The sequence below is a fragment of the Cottoperca gobio genome, chromosome 5 (assembly GCF_900634415.1).
Source record: "Cottoperca gobio chromosome 5, fCotGob3.1, whole genome shotgun sequence".
Classification (NCBI taxonomy): domain Eukaryota; kingdom Metazoa; phylum Chordata; class Actinopteri; order Perciformes; family Bovichtidae; genus Cottoperca; species Cottoperca gobio.
In genome coordinates, this window is record NC_041359.1 from 8,601,114 (window position 1) to 8,624,203 (window position 23,090).

Here is a 23,090-nt window from a genome sequence, read left to right on the forward strand (position 1 = left end):
ATACATTTCTATTTTCAAAACAAAATGTCAAGATTATATTAAAATCAGGTGATTATTGAAAACAATGCTATTCATTAATTTGATCAACTTTTGCTATTATATTAATACGGTTGAATTAACAAAGTCGGCAATTTACACACTTTGCTTGCCGTCACATTTCTTGTGAAAGACCCTTTAAGCTGAGTTTGGTGTATTGGTTCAAATGTTAACCTGGTATTATCCTGCTGCATTAGTCAAATTATTTGTGTGCCAAGTTATCCAGACCAGGTCATCCATCAAATAAATCACATTAAAAGACGTGTCAACAGTCCTCTCAAATAGACCCCCTGAGTACCTGGTCCACATATCGTATCTGTTGAAAGAACATCAAAATGCAGGGGTTGAGCATACTCGGGATAGCTGCAATTGTAGACCACTTGTCCCTTGTAAGCTTGTGCTGAAGATATGTACAGGAAAGAGAAGGCCTGAAATAATGAAGTGAAAATTAACTTGGCATGTCTTATTATTAGGCGAGAAATTCAAACTTGGAAAACATTTTTTTATTACTTTATAGATGAAAATTGGGTGTAAATTCAAAATATGTTAAAAATGATTAAATAGTTAAAGCTTAATTTACCAGATATTTATACTGTATGAAATCTTATGCCAAATCTTTGTATCAAAGCAAGCTTGAGTTGTTTATGTCAGTGCTTAAATAATACTACAGTAGGCTACATAGATCAGTCAACTTAAGAAGCTTTACATGTTTTAAACATATTCAAATTAAAATGGGATTTATTGTTGAGTGCACATTGGATTAATACAAAAATGATCAAGTTATACTTTGCTAAGAAGCTATTCTTTTTTAAAGACATTTTACAGCTCCAAACTATTCTCAAGTCTCAAACTAATAGGATTTCAGAGCAAACTTTAGAGATTGGTTGTCCTCCACTGCTCAGTTTTCCATCACCTATGAATCATGTTTTAACAGGGTCTCATTTCTCAGATATTTTCCTAGCTTCTATGAGCTGGAGGCCTCACCTGTAGGCTACTGTGCTCACTCACACAAGCATGATGCAATGTGAAACCTTTGTCTATTCACTGAAAAAAGGAACGAGGAACTGTGCTACTAAACTGCCTGCAGTGCTGCAGGTGTGAATATCTGTGTCCTCGCTACCGTGATTAATAGCAATGAACTGTATGAAATGTACTTAGTTACTGTCCACCACTGTTCAGATGCACACTCAACAAGCAAAGACACATTGACAAATGTGTTCACATATGCAGCTGTTCATTGATCTTATTTGTCAAAGCATATTGTTGAGGGGAATTTATCAACAAGAGACCATCTCTTATTGATAAATATCTATTGATAAATTGAGATTATCTCTTATCTTATTTATTAATAAAACATAAATCAATTCTTCCGAATGACCAGTTGGTGGGCACATCAAATTAATCAGATGTTTTAAATACATGCTTTCAAATCCCACCTCAAAACCCACCTGTTTAAACTAGCCTACTCACTCTAAAACACAGTCAACTTGTTATCACAGATCCTCCTTTCACTCCGTCACTCCACACGCTGTCTTGCCTGTTTTATCTATGTCGGTTTGACTAATTTGCTTTTCGTCTTTGTTTTAGCTGTTTTAACTTTTAAATGCACTGTAAGGGGACCTTGGGTGTCCTGAAAGGCACCTCTAAATAAAATGTATTATTATTATTATTATTATACTGTTGATCATTTCATTTGTTGAGGCAGAACTATTAAAACAATAATTATTAATAGCACTGGCAGTATTAATTAAAGTGTGAGTGGAACTAGGCCAACTAATTGTTTGAGTTTGCCTTCAAATGTCCTGTGTGAAGCATGGAGGAAATACTGTTTATTACTTCCTCTCTGATTTCTTTTACATGTAAATCCTGATTTAAGGCTTACTAACAAACACTTTAAATTGAATTGTTATGGCATTCAAACCAATTATGTTATTATGGATTGTTATAATGCGATTACAGAGCTTGATCCCAGTGATTGTCTCTTTAAGAAGCAGTGAGAGTGAGAGAAGGTGGTGGTGCGGTTTCACACCCTGGGGTGGGAAACATAGGCGGGGCAGCAACCGCTGACTGACAGCCGTTCAAAGGCTCTCCAACTCCGCGTAGCACGGAGAGCCCGCAACGACCAATGAGGTGAGGGCTTGACCCGCCCATCAGACCGCAACAGCCAATCGCGGCGAGCCAAGGGAGGACCCTGGAATCACTGTTGTGCATCCAACGTGGGACTACGAAACGATCTCCCAGAAAAAAAAAGAAAAAGTAACTCAAGAAAGGAAAAAACTCATGGTGGTGGTACACGATCAGAAGGAGGGGGGACTCTATTTTGCTATTAATCGGATCGTCGAGATTTTGTGACCGCAGACTGCACCTGATAAGCTGGCGCTTGAGTTCTTCTGGAGCCGACTGTGTGTATTTCAAAGTTGGATTTACTCGACTCCAGCGGAGAAGTGCTGGGGAGATCTGGACGGAATGCAGCGCTCGGCTTGAGAGACCAACGCTGGAGTTGTCGGCACTATTCTCGCGGGTCCTAACTTATTTGCTACATCTTCAACTTTGTAGTGGACATTTTCTAACACCGGCAGAAGTCACAGTGTAACCGGTTTGCTAAGTGTCCAACAGTTCTGCTGCTGCTCCGTTGATCAACAGTTATTTTGAGAGCTTTCCCGGGCGCACTGTGTCCTTTAACATTTAGCTGTTGCATGTGTTTCAAACATGTCTCCAGAAGCAGTAATCTCATCGAGAAAGTAGTTTTTAGGCTTTTGTGAACACAGTGGTTCAACTTAAGTGTGAGTTCAGGGCGACACACAAGTTCGCTGTACGCTACTTTTGCTGGTTAATCTTTGAATCACCTTTTGATTTTTTCCAAGCCCGCGTCAGACACCAGAGGAGAAAGTTGGACTGGGAACCACATGACTTGTTACTGGGATGGGAAACGTTTTACTGCACAGCAGTTGTTTCTGCTTGCCCCTGTAGTATAATAAGACAATTAATGTGCTCTAAAAGGCACCCAGTATCTCCGCCGTGACATTAATATTCCAGTTTGTGGGTACGAGGAGAGCTCAGCGGCCGCGCTATTAAAACTGGATACAAAATGGCGGCGTCCCTGGGACGATTTGGATATGTTTCTCGTTGTGTTTTTTATTTAATTTTGTCGGTCGAACTGTTTATCAGTTATGGATTGAGTTCAGACCTGCCGTGTGCCCAGAACTGTACCTGCACCGAGGACTCAGTGGACTGTAGTAACCTGGAGCTGACCGCTACGCCTCTGGACCTTCCAGTCCGGACTGTTTCCTTGTAAGTAAAGCGCTTACTTTGCCCAAGCCTATTTATTGACCAGCCCATAACGGGGTAACAATGTTTGTAAAGAAAATGAAACTTCGTAATAGCATTTAAAAACTTTATGTCAATGCACTAATAACTAGCCACTAGGCAGTGGACTTCTGTCGATACAGTTCTCTCTCAAGGAATCCCGTCTGAGAAGATGTTTTGTGGTTTATTATTTGAGTTGCATATTTGTCTATCAAGTGTAACAGGGAGAGCGAAGCCAGCTGTCATGTTTATTACTTCTTCTTAACAGTGACTTTGAGTAAGTTTTAGGAGTGAAATTAAACTTCTCCATTTTCCTGGGGACCCCCTGTTACCCCATTATAGTCCCCCGGAGGTCCCTGCCCCCTACTCTGGAAACAACAAACCACAAGCCCGGCTTGCTCAGACAGCCTGACACATCACGTTGTAACTTGATTAGGATTGTTTATGCAATGCATGAATTTTTCCACTTAATCTTTCACAACAGGACAACATGCAAAGTGGTTTCTTAATCGAGTTTGACTGTAGGCCAAATGTAGAATTCTAGTATCAATGTCAACCTATTTGATGACACGTTTGCCTTTTTTCAATATATGTAATCCGTCTTGTACTCTCATGCACTCACAGCATTGTAACAGGTGTAATGATGGCTGCAAGTTCAGGGAGATGATGCACAGAGAAGTCTGTTAGTGGACATTATTTATTTGGGGGCAAAATGCCTTGCTCAAGGGCACGTTGAGACATTATGGATAATAATGAAGACCTCTGTATCCAGTTGGTTTAAAAACATTTCTTTATGTGTCAGACTTTAATTGCCCCCTAAAACACTTTAACATCCAGAAAAATGACAGGCCATGACTTGTCACTCAGTACATTTTCATAATCTTTCACAGTTTGTAGATACTAAACGTGTGCTTTTTTCATTTTTAGCCATACTTCCCACATTTAATTTCTTGAGAATTAAGCTTTGGTTCCTCAAAATAACACTGACAACAGTTGAACAATTAGCCAATTTCGGACATTTTTCCGGATCTTCCTCCAATGTGAACTTCTGCACCTATCAAGCTGAATGACACAATTTATTTACAGAACAACACAGCGATCTGCTGCCCAATCAACATGTTGTCTCTCACCTCAGTATATTGCAACCACTATGTCCTTTGGCATTTGTGAATCCCGAGTGACAATTTGGCATCTCTTTACAGAATCTTCACCATCTGTTTGTGTGTTTGTTTCTGCTGGGAACGTGGGGTTAAAGACCAAAGACCCAAAGACCTCTCTGGCTCCCAGGTTTCTGCGTTAGGCAGTTTATCTTCCCCTGGGAAGTAAGGAATGCAACTTTTAAAAAGTCCTCTAAAAACATGAATAACGGCACTTGTGCCCGGGTAGCCTCATTGCCCTGAAGCACCACTTAGCCAAGTTCAAGTGCAGACTCTGTTTATCATGCAAGTACGCAGACACACACTGCTCCTCCTGTCCTCCTGGACAAAGGACAACTACAGTGGGACAAATGTCCCATGTGAAACAGCTGCTCAAAACCTTTTGGTTTCTATAAAGATAGGGTCCTGCGTGAGCCCTGTCTCGCTCCCAAGTCTACTTCTGTTATCTCAACCAAACCTTATCGGTCAAGATTTAAGGACCCGCAATCTTGTTGTTTTCAAAGGGAATGGCTTTATGGCTTTGACTTATCTTTTTAAAACACCTAGGTTGCATATTTCCACACCACTTGAGATAGTCCCATCATGTTGGCAGGTAACTCAAAGGGTACCAGCTTTGTTCCTCCGGGGTCTGTAAATGAGCCAGATTAGCAGATGATTACTGTAAACCCAAAGAAACAAGTATGGACAATTTCACTTGTGGCCCTGTTTGAGCCCATTATAAGGTACTATATGCCAAGTCCTGTCCACTTGAGTGGATGAAATTACTTTTTTGAAAGATATTTTAGTTTCTGAGTGCTGCCTGTGCACAAGTGTGTGTTTGTGTGCGGGCTGCTTGTGGGTGTATGTTATTCTCAGACGAAAGGGAAACTGTAGTACAAGTTGATATAGCAAGTGCTGAGTGCAACAATAATAGCCTTATCATGTCAATAGAGCTGACTGAGTGTGTCACAATGCCTTGGTCTTAAACAAAGTGTGTTTGTCCATCTCTACCTTCAGGCATCAGAGCCAAGGGAAAATCAGTGTGAAATCCACTGTCTCTGTTATGTTTACCCCAGAGAGGGAGCAGCAGCAGCAGCAGCAGTGGTGGTGGGGGGGGGGGGGGGGGGGGAGGAGAGCATTGGTGGGTGACAGTAAACACAAGTCACCTAGGCCAGCTGCATAATGCAGAACTAAGGCTCAAAAGAAAATCTCTCAAACACTGTAGGTTTTGTTGCTAAAACATGTGCGACTGCAGTTATTAATAAACAAGAATCCCCCCATTTAGTAGTACGTATCCGTGTACATGTTTGTACTGCTACTTACAGACGTTTCAACATCCTCTATGTTCGGCTTCGCTGTCTATCCTCAAGCAGAGAGGATAAACCCAGCTTAGAATGAATGGAGATTTCCCACCCTTACGTGTGGGTGGAGAAGGATTGCGCTGTCATGTATTTGCTGCAATTATCTTTATACAGGCTCTTAAATTGGGATTACAGTAATGAACACTGCAGTAGTACCTCAGGACCTGCTTTTGTACCGCAGCTGACAGAGGGAAATAGTTCTTAAGGAGAGTCCTCATATCTCAGGATGTAGGAGCGTTGCAGAGTTTTGTGCAGGTGGCAAATTATATTGCTCAGACACAAATGTATGTCATGCTTTTAGCGCACGGCTCACAGCTAAAAAGTATCTGCTGATATGATTAATTTCAACTATGTGCCGTTGGACCCTTATTATGTACTCCCACTCTCTGAGGTAGCATTGTTTTTAGTTTCTTTCAGAGCCCTTTCTTTGTAGGAGAAACTCAGGTAAAACCTTGATGAATACATGTCCAGGGGAGATGGGTAGCTCGAGGGTAGCTGTTGGCAGTTTATCCATCAGTAGAAGTCATGTGGCTGCAGATGAAGAAAGAACCTTAATGCCATCCACTTGCCAAAATAATCTTCATTCAGGACCCTGATATTTATAGTGTCTTGCGAGAAAGTGGCTTTAATGAGGAATCGAGGAAACGCACGTTTGCATAACCTGACTGAGAAGGTGAAGGATTGAGGGGTGGTGGGGAAGATGTGTGGAACAAACTATACTTTACTACTGTGTATTAAGAACTTACTGCAGTATAAATCAATTGATAATACATTGCAAGAAAAACACTTGCTTCTGTAAAGCCGCTGCAGTTCATGAATTTGTTTGTCAAACATGTCCTTTGCTGTTTTACATCAGTCCCTCTGACATTTAACAAACCGACCACCAGTCTCAGATGTCTGTCCATTGTTTCTGATTGATGAATAGCCTAATAACATTCAAAGCAAGTTTGCTCTCACACAGTCTCATATTCCCTCTCAAGAGTGGTGCCTTATCTTATTTGCAGCCAGGGTAATGTGTATAAAAAGCATTGTTGCCTACAGTGCCACCGGCGTAATGGGATTTTGTGAGTAAATAAAAGCATGAACATTACTAATGTTGCTGGCTGAGATTGCAGTGGTTGGATGGAGATAAAGCAGATACGCCTCTGTCTGTTTGTTTGCCAGCGTCTCTCCGTTTTCTCTCGTGAGATTGTAAAATCCTTCTTTTGCTTTTTAAAGTTACAAGAAGCTGCATTTTGTTCATGGAGTTTCTTTATTTTCAAGTTGAGTCCTTGCATTATTAGCTTGTAGAAACTCTAGTGAAAAGCAAGAAGAAGCCCGATCCTAAATGGTCCCCTTTGTAACCCAAATGGTTTCACAACATGCTGGCTATAATGCTTGGTGTACACCAAACGTTCTTCAGCGACTCAACCCCAAGCCGTAGCCTTAAACCTCACAGTACAGCCTTATTGGTAAACACCACCACCAGCAGTTGGTTTTGGCTTCTTCCCCTCAGGAAATGGGTTTGTGTTGGCGGTTTCCCTGACTGGTGGCTGGTCGGCAGAGGGTGGGGCCGCAAATCACCTGGCCTGTGGGCAATATGAGCGAGGTGGGTGGACATTTTCCACCCACTGCATGGAAGTGTTTTGTCAATGTCACGGTCTGCTGCTGCCGCTGCCTTCGGGCTGGTTCCACTAGTTGGTGAAAGTCCTGTTGGTGGTCAGAAACCTCAACCACTGTCACACGTGTTGTAACACACTGAGAAAACCCAGAGGAAATGTAACATTACAGGACTGTCTGCTTGTATGTCTCATACTAACGGACACAACTACTCTCGCCCATACAGTGTTTCTATCATGGCCTTTTCTACTGTTGGTACGCTTGAACTTGATAGAAGACTGATGCACTAAACTGCAGAAATGCTTCTCTTGCTTAAACAGGGAACATTTCAGAAGGTTGGGCAGAGCAGCAGCAGCACTCTGCAGGGCCGAGCCCGTTGTGGTTTATAGAGCATTTCTCGCTACTCAGCCTTGTAATCTTGTGGTAATGGGGGTGATTATACCAAGTTTGTTTATTGTCATTGTTTCCCTAGCCCTGTGACTCGCATGTCCTCTTGTGGATATTTTAAAGTCAAGCTTGGAAGGGTTTAGAATGATATTATCATTGGCACAGATCTTTATCAACTGTTTTTCACTTTTTCCTCCCTTATCAGGCTTTTTGGTGTTAAGCTGGATAATAGAAGCACAGTGAGTTCCGATATGGACATTTAAAGTAATCTATTTTTTAATTTTTTATTATAAATAATACCTCTTTTAACCGATTGAGATGATTCATGCAAAACATTAGCTGTGAACAAATTATGAAGGAGCAGCTAAGGTTGAGCCCTTACTCTATTAACAACAGATAAAGTCTGACATTAACATGAAGACATGGAAGTGAGCTCATGGCCTCTCTAATGACAATCAAACAGCTGCTGCCACAAGTCATTCTCCAGGAATCCAGTCAGCAGAATAGATGGCCCTTTTCTGAAGACACTTTAAGGCGCCAAGTTTTTTTTCCCCTTCCACCTTTCCCTCTCCCCCTGAAGTCGGTGTCTACAAAGTGGGCTTGATCGATGAATCATCTGTGAATTCTCTACATCTGGTAAGAGTTTGGAAATCTGGAGAAGATGTTAGAGAAAAAAAAGCGTGACTTGGACAGAGAGGGAGAGGTACTGAGCAAGTGAAGCAGCTTCACCCCAGAACACAGGCAGTCCTCCGAGAAATGAGTGGAGCTTTGAGTTCTTCCCCCATGTTAGTCTCTGTACTCTTCTGATACTGTAGAAAGAAAAGGAGCACCATAGCTACACAGTCTAGACACCCACATATTCACATGTACTTGGAGTCCACTATATATTGAAAGCCTAATTTCACCACTGGCTGGAGTGTATTTATTGCAGAATTTAGTATAATTATCAATAAGTGGGGAAAGAATTGAGTAATGATCCTGTCTTTCACTTTGCTTTGAAGTTGAGAGTGTAAGGTCAGCTATGTGCACTGTACTAAAACAATTACTAAAGAGACTTACAGTATTTATGTTGTTCTTTCAGATTAATTGGGGACGCTCATTTCCTTTTTTCTCATAAGGAAGTAGTCTGTGGCCATTTGTAACAAATGACTTTGCTATCACGCTATGATCCAGCGTTAAATGCAGGAGTATGATCTTGTGTGTGTGCACATGCAGTTTGGACAACACGAGTGTCATTGTGCTTCTCATCTGGAGTGTCCAGGCCGGCGTCGTCGGGCCTGGCCGTGGGTTCATGCAGTGCCTCGGGCTACTGCAGACCCTTTTCCCAACCTTCTCCCTGTTTGTTTGGAGAGCCCCCGCTCTATCCCCATGCGTCAGCCCCAAACCAGCAGCGTGAAGAATAGTCGGTGCACATGGCCCCAAGATGTGGCCCGCCTTCCTGCTTTGGAAAACTTCAGAAACGGAGTCATGCTCCTCCTAGCCTCACTGATTTCAAAGGCTGGAGCAACTCTTTTGTGAAGTTGTGTGTGTGTGTGGGGGCGGTCGGAATCTGTAATGCAAATGCTGAAATATGCTGATCCCAATAGCTCTGTACTTCTCTGATCTTGCACCTAAGTTCCCCTCATACTTCCAAGATCTTGCACTTACTGGTGTTTCACTCAGATCACTCATCGCATTTATCATTATTATTGCAAATATTGTTTGTCGGCTTATGCTTTTAACCTTGTCAAAGTTGATAAGATATTGTTCTGTCGGTTTCCTTTCTCTGTTTGACTGCTGTGTAAAATGGTGGCCTGGAGCTGGTGTCGGCTTTGTGTACACTCTCACTGCAGTTGCCTGGCCATAAACTGGCCTTTAATGACAGGAAGAGTTGTGTGTGTGTGTGTGTGTGTGTGTGTGTGTGTCTGGCCCTCCGACACTCAGGTTATTATTTGACTAGTTTTATGATGCTCTGAAATCGACCACATTAAAGGGCCTTTGTCTCCCGGCTGGAATACAGAAGGCTCATCACTGACATCACTTCACACTTTCAGCGAGCAAAGGTCACACTGCATTTATCTATGCTAGAAAAGGGAAAGATAATGATGATGTATCTCTGTATGTGCAAGTCCCTCCTCTCTTTCTCCCCCCCCCACACACACACACACACTGTGCTGACTTACAAGCGTAGTGTCATATGCGATGATATCACTCCTGCACTCGCAGATTTCCTATACTCCCACAGCGCCCATAATACAGCTATTTTTTAAAGCCTTTTAATGAGTTTTATATGTCAGATCAGCTACATGGTCCAGCAATGACGGTCTACTGCCGGCACTGAGCCCTATTTTTCCTCCTCAGACAGTTTGCTTAGTCAGGCCAGCCTTTTATGAGTCGCCTTTTGAAGACTTCTTTTCCAGGCAGGCTCAGATTGAAGCTAATGTTTCAGAATGTGCTTCCAGTAGTTGGCTGGTTATCAGCTGATCTAGCAATTATTTTTGTTAAGCCAATAAAAAGTCAAATAAAAATAGATGCCCTTCAAAAGTTACTAGTTATAAGTGGGGCTGTGCTTGACTAAATAAATTCATAGTCGACTAACACTCGATTACGATTTCTTCGACCAATCCATTCGTTGATTTCTCCAGATCTGTTTCTCCACAAAGAATCACTTTCACTTTAAATGCTGTGTTTACCAGAGATGTGCTCATAAGTTTCTTGGAAGAAAGTTATTAAACATGTAAAAAGCATAAACAATCAGTAATCAACTGAAGAAATCTTGTCAAATCAACATTATTTTGATGTTAGTTGACGAACATTTCTTTAGTCGATTTGGTCATTTAGCCGTAGTCACAAGTAGCAAAGTTATACATGTTTATTCATGAGCGAGAAAATGTTGCAGCTAGCAAATGCTTTGGTTTTTATTCTTGATAGATGAGTTAATCAATTATCTAAATCAGGGGTGGGGAACCTTTTTCCTATCAAGTGCCAAGTGTTGATAGAAAATAAAGTGAGTGTTGTAAATGGCAGTGATAATTGCACAGCAGTGGTGGAACAGTCTGTTCTTGGTGTGGTGGTCTACTTCTCTATCTTTCCCTGTTTGTATGTTACGCTCTGGAGAGCGCTGCTTGTTAGGCCAAACTCCGCCAAAGAGCGTTAACTTTATCCAAACGCACTCGTCCTTTCAGCTCGTGCAGTGCAACATTCCGCATCTACCTTTCTCTGTTTTACACTCGCCACGCTGCGTTCACTGATGTCAATGACAGTCTCGTATGATATTGAAGTTTGACGTGACCACGTGATAACACGTTCCGCTCGTGTTGTGTTCAAGGACCCTGACCAGGAAAAAGTTGCCTGTTTTATACTTTTGCTGTTTAGATTTTTTGGAGCGGTTTTCTAGTGGATTTTTTTGCGTGTTTATGAATTACCTCGAGGGCCGGATCAAATGGTCTCGTGGGACGTATACGGCCCGGAGGCCGGAGGTTCCCCACCCCTGATCTAAATAGTCGTCAATTAATGTTGTTTTGATTATTTAACTGACTGTTTTTGAATTAGTGACACTGCTCCAGGCCAACAGCTGGTTGATTATTTGTTTGTTTCTGGCTTTACATTTGTTTTTTTGTGGTATTATTGCCTTTTTAGAGATCTTCCTCTCGATATTTAACGTCTCTCAGTGTTTGTGTTTATTGTTGGTAAGGTTTGGGGAAGTGTTTGGGTTGTGGCAGGTGTTTTGGGTTGGAAGGTAGGAGTGTAACTTCACTTCTTTATCCCAGACTGGCCCTCTCTCCAGCTTTCTTCTTGTTTGTGTCTCCAGTTCTGCTGACAGAAAAGAGGTTAAGCTGACCTTTGTGCTCACTGATTTCCCGCAGTTTGCACGAACACAGTTGAACTGTTGGCTAGTGCTGTTTAGAACAGATGGTAAATGTTAAATGGGGCCTGTTTTTCGAATGTGAATATTTGTAATATCAAGCACTTAAATTGACTTGAGTATGATGACTTCTGATTCTGGAGAACTAGATTAGAGTGTGCCGCTTGAATAATCATCAGTAATGTTTTTATTAATTTAATTGACTTGATTTTTTTATACATGAAGTTTGTGCAAGAGTAATAACATGATCGTTAATTTTGATTATTCTATTTAATTGTCCTTTTGAAATGGTGAATAATCTTATTAAATTATAAGTGAATGTACAAAAAGCTGCAGTGCAGCTTGACTTCAGTGGGAAAGTAAGTATTTGGCTCAACATGCAGCCTTGAATTATCACACATTTTCTTTGGTGAAGTACCTGGCAGAGAGAGCTTTTGATTTTGATCCTGCTGACTAATCTCAAACAGTCCTGCCCATTTGTCTAAACTAGTTGTACCGTACAATGGAATGCTGTGTTTGAAGCATTAAGTGAAACTGCTTTGTAGTGTTTGCCGTAGTTAATCACAGCGACTGTTCCCATCTCTATACATCCTTTTCCGGCTGGATGAATACATGACGTAAACCTATGGAGCTTGTGCCATCGCCGGTTTGTCCGCCGCACCTAGTTATTTTCAAGGTTCTCCTTCTCTGTGTTTGTTTCTACTGGTGATGGTGTCTACGTTTCTCAAAGTCCAAACTCTAATGACTTCAAGGCTTCTTCCAGAAAAGCCATGATTGTAAGATCACTTTCTGGAAAGCATTAACCACACTTGGCACAGGAGTCTTCCCCCCAACCTCTCCTTCCAAAGGGGAGAGGGAGGGAAACCAGTGTTATCACCATCGCTTCATACAGTAGGTGTTAAAATGCTGTGAAACTTATCTAATCTGATAAGCAAGAAAATAAATCTGGCTGGGAATGAGATGGAAGGAAAAGGTTTGGTTGTGTAAACACCATCAGTGCCTGAGAAAGAGGCACATGCATGCTTGCACACTCACACAAAGGACACGTTTTGTTTGTTGCCGTGGCCTTTAGCACCAGTACGGCAGGTTTGGCTCTCAAACGTGACTTGCCTTTTTTTTTTGTCATCCCTTTGTTCTGTTTTGCCCTGTTCTTTCTGTTAAGTTTCATTAAATATGTGCATAGCCAATTTCCTCCACCTTAAAATCCTAAAAAGAAAAAAAGTCTTTGGACATGGTGTCCGTGGATACATCTTTATATGCTTGTAAATGCAAGGATCACTGGTAAAATCTCTTGACCTGTTTTGTGCCAAAGGCAGGTTGATTAAAATCTAGATTGCTCTTCCAGATGACAGCGCCCTCCCAAGATCATCTTGTCTGAGGTGTGTGTATATATATAGTGTGGTGGTATTATATATATTATATATATATATTATGTATAGATATAATATATATATATATATATATACATATATATGTATCTACATATATATATATATATATATATATTATGTATATATGTATATGTGTGTGTATATATTATATATATATCTTGTGTAGATCGTAAACAGGGTGTAGCTTCAGTTTGACGTTATAATTTTTTATAAACACTGTTAACAGTTTTTATTATTTCCTGTGCTCCTAATTTTTTCAGTTTGGAAGTGTACTATTTGGAAAAAATAATGTCTCTGTGAAGTCCTCTAACCTCATAACAGCATATCTTTCTTGTGTATGTCTTTGTTTTTCTTCAGGGTAACGTTTTGTTGTACTTTGTCATTTTCAGGCGGCTGGACCACAATGAGCTGAGCTCCATACCAGATTTAGGACACGCTGCTTCCAAGATTGTATCTCTCTACCTGTGAGTACCGCCCATTTACTGCTTAACACTGTACCAGAATTATCTGGCTCTCGGTTACTGTATTCTGAGGTCAGTGGCCTCGCTGAAATGCTCCTGAAATAGTCTCTTGACGTCTGTGGAGGATGCATGTGCCTTTGCATCTCAGAAGTAATACTGCGTTACTCACTCAAGTTATTCACTCTATTATAATAAACTAGATACTGTTGGCGTAAATATTGAGCTCTGTCTTGAGTAGTATAGATTGATTAGTATGTGACCTTAGTATCGGACCTTAGTCTTATTAGCTGGCCATGTGGTCTTGTCTCCAGTGAGCGGTGTTGGCTGCTTGGAGCGTCAGCTCATATAAAGTTCCAACTCGGTTGCTCCAGGTTGTGAAACTGTGCCTGTGAGGACTGCCTGCACTGGCATCTCACTGGAGATTTACTGCCCTATTTAGGTAGGGTGTGTGAGCGCTTGTGGATGTCACGAACGTGAGCTCGGTAGTCCATCAACAATCTCATTTTTACACTGTTAATGGAAACTCGTGCAGAGAAAGACTTTGCTTGATGACTTTATTACATTTGCAGTTTGGTTGTTAGTAATGGAAACCTCTCAGGGAAATGTCCAGAAATATATCATGTTAAATATTATGATTATGGTAATACAGGGGAAGTTCATAATACTTTTTAAGTTAAAAGATACATCTCAGAAAATAAACTGATAATAACAGAGATACTGCTACTTAAATGGACTTGTATTTATTTACCGCTTTTACTCTACTTGCTAACATTTACCCATTCACACACACATTCATGCACCAGGAGCAATTTAGGGTTCCAAGGACACATGCGGACTGGAGGAGCCAGGGATTCGACCCACTCTACCTCCTGATCCACACCCACCTGCTTTAAATGGTCAACACCAGACTTCCTTATTCGTACAACACTTTAATTTAAGCCTTGTGATGCACACGAATGTCTAAAGTAATTTGAGGCACCCAAAACAAACACAGCGCAATGAATGGCTTTCTAAGGTTACACAAACATAGGCCTAAGATAACAATCAAAAGGCTTAATCTGATATAAAAGCTTATTACAATTCTTATAACAAGATAAATACCAATGCTTTTGGTTCCTGATACACACAATCGTGACAGCGTTCATCTGTTGGGTGTACTGTTGTTTTCCAGCATGCTGTAGTTTTTCCCCTTGTGTGACCAGGGAACATTCTTACATCTCACTCATCCTGAAACAAGAAAGTTAACCCCCCCCCAAACTAGTCTAGGGCTAACGACTAGCTTCAGTTTGTGTATCTCTTCACACCTTGCTAGCATGCTGGCCGACTGCCTGGGGGTAAAGTACGCAGCTGCTGGTTCCTGTAATATTGGTCATGGTCATATCATTTTCAGTGGTGAGTTACACCTTCGCTTATCCCTGTGTGTCATCTGCCGCTTCTCCAAATTGATCACGATGCTCTAATGTGGTCAAATTCCTGTAGGCTGTGGACATTTGGTAAAGGTGAGCAACTTCGACATCTGTCCGTTTCCGTTATGAGCTGAGTTAGTGTGTCATTCTGTTTCTTATCAGTCTGGATATGTAGGGGTTAGCACACAGTCCTGTTCAGATTGGAGCAAGTTCACCTTTACTTACACAAACTGTGCCGAGCGAGCCGCAGCCCCTCTAAATGATTGGGGTGTCTTTTTTTGGCCTGACATGAAGCCTGTTGCTAGGGGAAGGCCTGCAGGCCCGACGGGAGTGGAGGCTGGAGGGAGGGTCGGATCTTTACAAAGCCACACAGCTGAAGTGAAGGCCCGCTGAAGCACTTGCAGCTGTCAGTCACGTGGCTTACAGTAAAATGGGTGACGGTGAGAAGGGGAGGAAGGATGAGAAAATAGGGAGGGAGGAAGGGACGGGGGATGTGAATAGTGTCAGATCAGGGTGACATCACCAACATGTCGAAAGAGGAATGGTTGAGGAGAAGTCGTGGAGGAGGCAGTAGGAGAGTACAGAGAGGTAAAGCAAGGGAGAAAAAGGGAAACTACAGGCGAGCTCATGCTGCAGGTTATTCCCAAAAGCAAATGCAATGAACTGCGTTTTACCTCGCCAACCAGCAAGCACCCTGCAGTGAGAGTTTCTGTGTATGTGCCCTGGCAGAGGCAGCAGTGCAGACTGCAGGGCAGTGTTCCTGTGCCATTGGTTAAGTTTGTCTGGAATGTCGTCTGACTACAAGTTTGTGTGAGACAGTGGTTTAAAATGGTCTAAGAATCTGTCTTCAGCCCCTCATCCAACAGTAAACTCTCAAAAAGGCTGAGAGCCCATTATATGTGGTTGCTTCTGCCTCTTTGAGTGTATGAGTTTGCTAGTTGTTGCCGAGGTTTGCTCCGTCTGAGTGAATGATTTGAGCCGGATCACACACATTAACTAGCTAACGTAAAAAGGCAAGTTTACAGGATTTCTGTTATTCTAAATGTTCAATTAAGTTTGAATTCCTGCGGTGTTGGGCGGTACTAGGGAAAGTATAAACATTTTAATCGTACATTTTTGTTTTTTTATTGCTGCAATTATCCTACTTTGGTATGCACGAGACTGAATAAAGCAGCATGCCAGTAGTTACACACGGTCTTTATTTAATGGTTTGTCAGCAGAAACATAAAAACAGGCAACTGAGTAAAGAGTTGTTATTCTAAAGACATTTTACATTTAAAGATGGTTTCATTGGAAATGTGATTTAAACAAACCTGTTTTAGTCATATTTAATATTTCTTGATTGCTAATGATTAACTTTTGCCAAGACAATCATCAGAATGTTACTCATCAGCACGGGGCTATTTGAAGCGATCTGATTCAGAATCTTGTTCAAAGAAGTTGATGACTTACTTCTGTGGGAGTGGGTATACAAAATTATTAAGAAATACAGTAGTATTAAAATAAAAAAAGGAATAGATGAGTAGGCTGGAGTTTTTTTTCCTGCTTCCCTTTTCTCTATCTGATTTCTTCTTATTCTCTATCTTGGTTGAGAGGTGACTTTTCTTTTGCCTTTTTGTTCTGCTTCCTGTTGCTTTCATCCCCTTCCTTTCAACGACATGTCTGGCAGTTCTTTTTGATCGCTGCCTCTCGTGGAATTCACAGATAAGCCTGACTTTATGTTTGTAGTGCTGCCGTTTTAAACTCAAAATCACTTTGTCAGATGTCGATCAACCAATCACAGCAGATGCATCTTATCAAGGACATTCTTTGAATCAAAACAGAATTTGCTGATTACGTAGGAGCTCCTGATGAACTAACCATTTGCCATGCTCTCACAGTCCCACAATGCACTTGGTTAGCCGACTGCCATCCCGCAGACTCCCAGAATGCAACAGCAGGATGGCAAAAAAAAAAAAAGAAGCAACACAAAGTTTTATAAACCGTGTCAAAGTGACAGCAGAGCAGCACAAACTTTCTCATTGTGCTCATCCAACATCAAAGAGGTCCTTTTAAAACGGCTCGGGATAGAAATCATACAGCTCGCTGGATGATCTGATTTTGAAATAATTCTCCTTTTGTCCCGACCGCCAGCTTCAAACGTAAGGGACGAGCCAAACAATCGCCCCCAGAGATGACACTGGAAACTGTGGAATGGGCTTGCTAGTGTAAACCGCTGTTGCTCTTTCCATACATCAAAAGGAGTGTCAAAAAGAGCCATGCTCATGATAATCAGATGGTCAATGGGGCAGGGTAATGAGATTTGGAATTAAGTGGAATCAAGGCGAATAAGGCCCCTGGACATCAAAGGGAACAAGAGTGAGCCCAGCTCCTCTTTATCAGAAATGTCACTGGCCGTATGATAATCAGTTTTTATAAACGCTACTATTGTATGCATGGACTTCAAACGCGTTGAGCGCCGGGGCTTTATCTGTGTTTCACACGCAGCTGGGTTCTGACTGTGGGAGGGAGAGAGGAGAGGGAATTTGGTTTGAGTGGTGGAAGGAGAACGGGGCGAGAGAACGAGTGAGGGAGGTCAACCTCTCCCACTAGTTTGAGACTGATCTGTTTTTCCCATCAAAGGTCACCAGCTGTTGACCCCACCTCACCCCTTCACCCCCCTCCCCCTTACTCCTCCCCATTCTATCCCTCCCCTCTTTGCTCATGCTCACTGTGTGTGTGTGTGTGTGTGTGTGTGTGTGTGTGTGTGTGTGTGTGTGTGTGTGTGTGTGTGTGTGTGTGTGTGTGTGTGTGTGTGTGTGTGTGTGTGGCTCATTCTTAACCATTTCTGCCACTGTTTATTCAGGTGGGCCACTGTGGTGTGACCCTCCTCCTCTCAGACACCAATAAATATCTGTGTGTTGTAGGCTAGTAAGGAAGCAGGAAGGAGGGACTGACCTTGTTTTGACGAGTTTGACTGGTGGAACACCTGCTCACTCTCCTTGCTCTCTTCTCTCTCCCTCAGTCTGTCTCTCTCTCTCTCTCGCTGTCTGTCTGTCTGTCTGTCTGTCTGTCTCTCTCTCTGTGTCTCTCTGTCTGTCTCTCTCTCTCTGTCTGTCTGTCTGTCTGTCTGTCTCTCTGTCTCTCTCTCTGTCTGTCTCTTGTCTCTGTCTGTCTGTCTCTCTCTCTGTCTGTCTGTCTGTCTCTGTCTGTCGCTCTCTCTCTGTCTCTCTGTCTCTCTCTCTGTCTGTCTGTCTGTCTGTCGCTCTCTCTCTGTCTCTCTGTCTCTGTCTCTCTCTCTGTCTGTCGCTCTCTCTCTGTCTGTCTCTGTCTGTCGCTCTCTCTCTGTCTCTCTGTCTCTCTCTCTGTCTGTCTGTCTGTCTGTCGCTCTCTCTCTGTCTCTCTGTCTCTGTCTCTCTCTCTGTCTGTCTCTTGTCTCTGTCTGTCTGTCTGTCTCTCTGTCTGTCTGTCTGTCTGTCTGTCTGTCTGTCTCTGTCTATCGCTCTCTCTGTCTGTCTCTGTCTGTCGCTCTCTCTCTGTCTCTGTCTGTCGCTCTCTCTCTGTCTCTCTGTCTCTCTGTCTGTCTCTGTCTGTCGCTCTCTCTCTGTCTCTCTGTCTCTCTGTCTCTGTCTCTCTGGCTCATTCTGAGAAAAACAATCGTAAACTTTAATTAAGAAGGAAGTCTCCTGTGAAAGTAAATTGATGTAGTGTGTCTGTAAGTCCCTCCACTGCCAACCTAACAACAGTGGAGCAACTCTATCCCCCCATTCTGTGTTTCGTACCTTTTTATAAGAGGCGGAATCATGGTGCAACATTCCCGCCTTGAACAGGCTGTGTGAAAGGAGCTACTCTCTCACTCGTTAGCCTTTTTTTCCTTTTTTGTTTTTAGACCAGTCGGGTAAATGAAAGTGATACCAAATGAAATTCCCATCCCTAGTTAGCACCCAGGCATGTGTCAAATGTGGCACTCGGCAAAGGCTTTCATGTATGCTCGGATAACACTGGCCATCAGACTCCTTACATGCTTACACATACAGACACACACACGCATACCTACATAGACCTGGTGCTTTGCATATTCTATATCTACTGTATACATTGGTCTGTGTGTATGTTTGCTACACATGTTCGCTGTGTTTGGGTTACTCTTGGTACAACTGGCCAGATGTTCTGATTTTCCTGTGAAAAGAAGTGATAATTGTTTAGTTGTAGCTTTTCAAGATGGTTTGAGTTTTGCTTTATTGTTATCTAGTCAATAGTTCCACCTCCTTTGCCATTTGGCCAGAACTTCTTGAGAAGCTATCTCCCCATTCCATCACACACTAAAGTACTCTAAATCCCCCTTTGAGTGGCTCCGGTTGATCACCGAGGCCCCATCTATCTAAGCTCTGTGTAGAGGCACAGGTGTCCTTGGAATTGTTTAAACAAGGCAAGCCTCTGTTGGGAAGCTCTTAAAGTACACATTTTGTGGTGGATGAAGACCACTTTGGTTTGTGTACTCTTCTCTCTTTGTGCCTGAGAGGGATTTGGAGTGTCTTCCCTGGTGATGGGGTAAAGGACACTGAAGATAAGCAGGGTAATATATTTTGAGATGTTTTTATGGACATGTCTGTGAGTAGCATTTTTTCAGCCCAACCTAATGCCTTTTTATGTGTGTTTTTTAATTTCTAGACATCATAATAAGATCCGCAGTATAGACGGCAGGCGGACCAGAGAGCTGGCTTCTGTGGAAACCCTGGACCTGAGCAATAATGACATCACTGAGCTGCGAGGCCACTGCTTTCCTGCAGGACTTCAAATCAGAGACCTGTAAGTACAATCTCAGAGTATTACTTTGGCACATAACACTCCTCTTTAGAAATATATAGGCACTTAAATAAAATAAGTTAACACTTCATTGGTCGCCGTGGGCAAATAAGGTTTTTACTGCAATCAATATCTCTAACATTTGTATCGTACTCAGCATACAAGAAGTATGTAAAAGTACTCAAGTTAGCCATTCAGAAACGTGCTTTTGAGGTTTGCCACAATGTGCTGTTTCTGTATCCAGGTACCTGAGCAACAACAAGATCAACGTGTTGGAGCACGGAGCTCTGGACCATCTGGGCACGAGTCTACAGGTCTTGAGACTGAGCCGAAACCGCATCAGCCAGATCCCTGTGAAAGCCTTCCAGCTTCCTAGGCTCACCCAGCTGTAAGTACCACTGGATTTCATCACTTTAACAACACAGTTAATGTGCTGACAGCGTTGTGTTTGGATCAACCAGCAAAAACAAAATATCTTTTAGCCAGAAGTTGATCCCAGTGGTAGAGTTTTGGAGACATAATTGAAAAGAATTAGGAGTTTAGAGGAGGAGTTTGTTGTGTCGGTTGATCGAGCTCTGTGTATTTGGAGCGCTACTAGTGTGAGCTATACCTCTAGGGGTGGATAAGGTCTAACTAGGCAAACACAGGAGCATAGTTAGACCATATTATCTGTGATTTATTGCTCGTCTTCCATATCCCTAAAGTGGTTAGTTCATTCCCCACACCGTGCTCCATTATCTTCGTCAAACCTCCCTCCAGCGTAAAGGTGAGGTCGACCAATTTGTAGCTCAACACGTCCATTCTGTAGAGTGAAGGGACTCCAGTAATGGGAGTCTTCCCCCCTCTGTGGCTCCAATAGTTTCCCCAGGTGCCTTTTTTGTTGGACAGTGACCCCAGTGGCACTGTACAAACTTGGGAGGATGTTTATCTTTGCCAACATGAGGGCTTGTACAGCCTTCACACACACTCGTACCAAACGTACAAAATCACTGCAGAGACGTCTCAGGCCTCGTATGCAAAATACAAACAACACTGGTGTTTAACATCTTATCGTATCACTGTAATTTCACATGGTCATAATTTGACTCTTGTTTGTAAGCTAAAGCCTGTAGACATACAGCGCTGGCTTCATGCCACCGCCGGAAAGGACACCACTGAGGAATGTCTGTTAAGCTGGGGGTTTGTTAGGTACAAAATGCTCCAATTCAAGCATGCAGGCTACAGGATTCTTTAGTTTTGACTTCAGTGTGATTGATTCTAATGTTGAATGAGGGCAAATCATTTCTGTCAAAAAGGGGGGGAAATGCGGGAAACTTTCAAACGTGGGAAATATTTTTACAAAGTGCGATTAAGTTTTTCTCCCATGATCAGTTTGCTACAAATGTTTTGTTTGTGTGTCGTCCCTGCAGTGAGCTGAACAGGAACCGTATTCGTCAGGTGGAGGGTCTGACCTTCCAGGGTCTGTCCAGTCTGGAGGTGCTCAAGCTGCATAGAAACAGCATCAGCAAACTGACTGACGGGGCCTTCTGGGACCTGGCCAAGATGAAAGTCCTGTATGTAAAAAAACGGAAACCGTATCAATAATACTTTACTCATTTGCCAGTTCTGTTCTTTTGCACAAAACACCCCACATCAGAATCCTAAAACATGTAATATCTAACCTATTACTCTAAACTAACCATCGGATTTATGGAGTTTAGGTGCAGCACAGTCACCACCTGATAGTGACTTACTAAACTGTGATACTCGTCTACCAATATCTACCATCGCAAACCATCACACCTGTTAACCTGCAATTTTTACAAACTGCTTCAATTACATGCAAAATAGCACAGTAATAGTCACAAATTGGATTGCAATTTAAAAAAAATGCCTGTGCAAATTTCAGGGTGCAATTGCCACCAAACTCCTGACACCCTGCCTCAAACTCCTACTTCCTGATCATACTTATTTTGCTCATTTTTGTCTCTTTCAGTCACCTGGACTACAACAGCCTGACGGAGGTGAACAGTGGCTCCCTGTACGGCCTGACCTCCCTACTGCAGTTATTCCTCAGTAACAACTCTATAGCCCACATCAACCCTGATGGATGGAAGTTCTGCCAGAAGCTGAGAGAACTGTGAGTACGAGTGTAAAAGTTAGCCTGAGCATTCAAACTCCTACGAAAACGTTCAGTAGACAGTGGCGAAAGTTTGTAAACCTGGAATGATGACTGAAGCACAAGAGAGGTGGTGTCAACAGAGATCAAGAGTTCAACGTAGTTCAATTTAAAGTTGTATTTTTAAAACTTGATTTTTGCTTTAAAATCTTTTCTGCCTGTCTGGGGATTTAAACCCGCCGTCCTATAGCCTGAGAAATCAACACTCCCCACCCACAACCTTATCACCCATCTACCTTCCTCAGGGTTAAATGCTATTGTGCTTTAACACTCAATACACTACGCTGTTCTCAGAATAAGCCTGTTTATCCTATAATTAGAGCCGGGCTCAACAGCACTCAAGCCCTTCCACAAGAGTTTTTGTACTCTGTTCTGAAGCGCGGGGGTTTGGCAAACCAGCGGGTAATCCTCTACCGCTTGTGTTGTGGTAATTACAGTGAAGGATCACCTTCACGGCCTTTGTCTACCGCACGAGGAGTTATTATCTGAGAGTCTTTCCTGTTCCGCTGACACGACTGTCGTATCGCTGCTGTAAAGTGCTTTGCTCAGCTGATGCGTTGCTAACTGCGAGGTGGCCTGGGGTATCCGTGGCGCCTATGTTTGTTTATATGTAACAGTCAGATGGGATAAAGAGGTAGATGTTAGTTTGCTTTGTGTATCTCAATGCTGTTTCCTGTGTGCGAGTCTGTGAATGACAGATTGCTCCCAGCGCCATCCCCTGAATCCTCCTCCCGGCGCTGCACCAGTCAGCGGTTATATGATTTTTTATTATCTAGAGTTATGATAACCCCCACGACCGATAAAAGAGAGTGACTCGTCTTTATGAAGAGCCTGTTATTGCATTCCCAATGCTGGCTGAGCTGGTCATCGGGGAGAATCTCTGCACACATGACTGGTCAAGCAAACCTGAGGCCCGGCCACAGAGACGGGCAGCGAGGGCCACAGCGAGGGCAATGAAAATGCACAATACCGCCTTTGACTACTGTTTGAAAGATAACGTTATGGGTTTCATTGTCATTTATAATCAGGATGTATCAAAAGGTATATCATGCATCCTATGGAACAACATTCTTAAAGGAAGTTTTGAGTCTTCATTTTCACTGGTTTCTCACGTAAATCATCATATATCAAAAATATTCCTCAAGTCAGGTGTCATCTTGTTTCTAGCTGAGAATTCTTTCTTTCCAAATTCCTAAAACTAGATTAACTGCTTGGAAATC

At 42.5% G+C, this 23,090-nt stretch overlaps 1 protein-coding gene across 1 annotated transcript in view; it reads left to right on the plus strand.

The window, feature by feature from the left end:
- The first annotated feature begins 2,241 nt into the window (after nt 1–2,241).
- Nucleotides 2,242–23,090, plus strand: part of lrig1 (leucine-rich repeats and immunoglobulin-like domains 1) — a 34,220-nt gene continuing 13,371 nt past the window's right edge. Inside the window, 8 exon segments of the mRNA XM_029431044.1 lie at nt 2,242–3,338; nt 5,355–5,392; nt 12,467–12,489; nt 13,450–13,524; nt 19,578–19,715; nt 19,957–20,100; nt 21,122–21,265; nt 21,688–21,831. Coding sequence (XP_029286904.1) covers nt 3,125–3,338; nt 5,355–5,392; nt 12,467–12,489; nt 13,450–13,524; nt 19,578–19,715; nt 19,957–20,100; nt 21,122–21,265; nt 21,688–21,831 — 920 coding nt within the window. The 5' untranslated portion in view covers nt 2,242–3,124.